Consider the following 1272-nt stretch of genomic DNA (forward strand, 5'->3'; position numbering starts at 1 on the left):
TTATTCGTTTGTTCGTTCATTCATTTCATTTATTTTTTGCAGCAATTTTACGCCCTGCTGACCGGAATTCCAGTAGCTATATTTATCACAGCTGTGAATGTCTTCATTGGTGAGAAAACATGTTTTATGTTTTAAATTTAATTTCTGGTGTATTTTTGGATCACTGGACAAGCTGTGGTTTATATGATACCTAGGTGAGGCAGAGCTCGTTGAAACTCCTGAAGACTATGAACCTGAGTACTGGGAGTATTACAAGGTGGGCAGCTTTTTTATAATTTTGTATAACAATTTTTTCTTTTTTTTTTGTAATTACTGTCAATTGGTAAAACATATGTATTTCATCCTTTTGATGATGCATTATACAGGCTTCTGAGTTTATTTACAACTTTCAACAAATTTTAAAGTGCTGTGCTGCACACACAAAGAGTAGGGCCGGGCGATATGGCAGCACGACGGCTCAGTGGTTAGCACGTATGCCTCACAGCAAGAAGGTCCTGGGTTCGATCCCCGGTTTGGACCTGGGATCTTTCTGTGCGGAGTTTGCATGTTCTCCTCGTGCTTGTGTGGGTTTTCTCCAGGTACTCCGGTTTCCCCCACAACACAAAACATGTACAACAGGCTGCCTTCAGGCCCAGGCCTCCCTTGAAAAAGAGATCTGAGATCTCAATGGGACTTGCCTGGTAAAATAACGGTAAATAAATATGGCTGAAAAATGTATTACAATATAAGCATTTCATATCAGTCGATATCAATGATTAGTTTTTGGTTTACTTATTTGAAATAAGGACCAGGAGCAGTGTTACCAGATGGGAACTGTTGAAGTATCGTACAATCAGTTTCAAATAATCATATTTTGAGGAAAATGATTGTACACACCCATTTTGCATTCTAAAATGGCCCAGAATTACAAATACAGTGGGGAAAATAAGTATTTAGTCAGTCACCAATTGTGCAAGTTCTCCCACTTAAAAAGATGAGAGAGGCCTGTAATTGACATCATAGGTAGACCTCAACTATGAGAGACAAAATGTGAAAAAAAATTGAGAAAATCATTTTGTCTGACTTTTAAAGAATTTTTTTGCAAATAATGGTGGAAAATAAGTATTTGGTCACCTACAAACAATCAAGATTTCTGGCTGTCACAGACCTGTAACTTCTTTTTAAGAGGCTCCTCTTTCCCCCACTCATTACCTGTATTAATGGCACCTGTTTGAAGTGGTTAACAGTATAAAAGACACCTGCCCACAACCTCAAACAGTCACACTCCAAACT

At 38.2% G+C, this 1272-nt stretch overlaps 1 protein-coding gene across 1 annotated transcript in view; it reads left to right on the forward strand.

The window, feature by feature from the left end:
* Nucleotides 1–42: 42 nt before the first annotated feature.
* The window catches only part of ndufb5 (NADH:ubiquinone oxidoreductase subunit B5), a gene marked incomplete at its 5' end in the record, with an annotated part of 3590 nt that continues 2360 nt past the window's right edge, over nucleotides 43–1272 (forward strand). The window contains 2 exon segments of the mRNA XM_014000293.1: nucleotides 43–109; nucleotides 195–256. Of these exon segments, the coding sequence (XP_013855747.1) occupies nucleotides 43–109; nucleotides 195–256 (129 nt within the window).

The sequence above is a fragment of the Austrofundulus limnaeus genome, unplaced genomic scaffold (genome assembly GCF_001266775.1).
Source record: "Austrofundulus limnaeus strain Quisiro unplaced genomic scaffold, Austrofundulus_limnaeus-1.0 Scaffold8, whole genome shotgun sequence".
Lineage (NCBI taxonomy): Eukaryota > Metazoa > Chordata > Actinopteri > Cyprinodontiformes > Rivulidae > Austrofundulus > Austrofundulus limnaeus.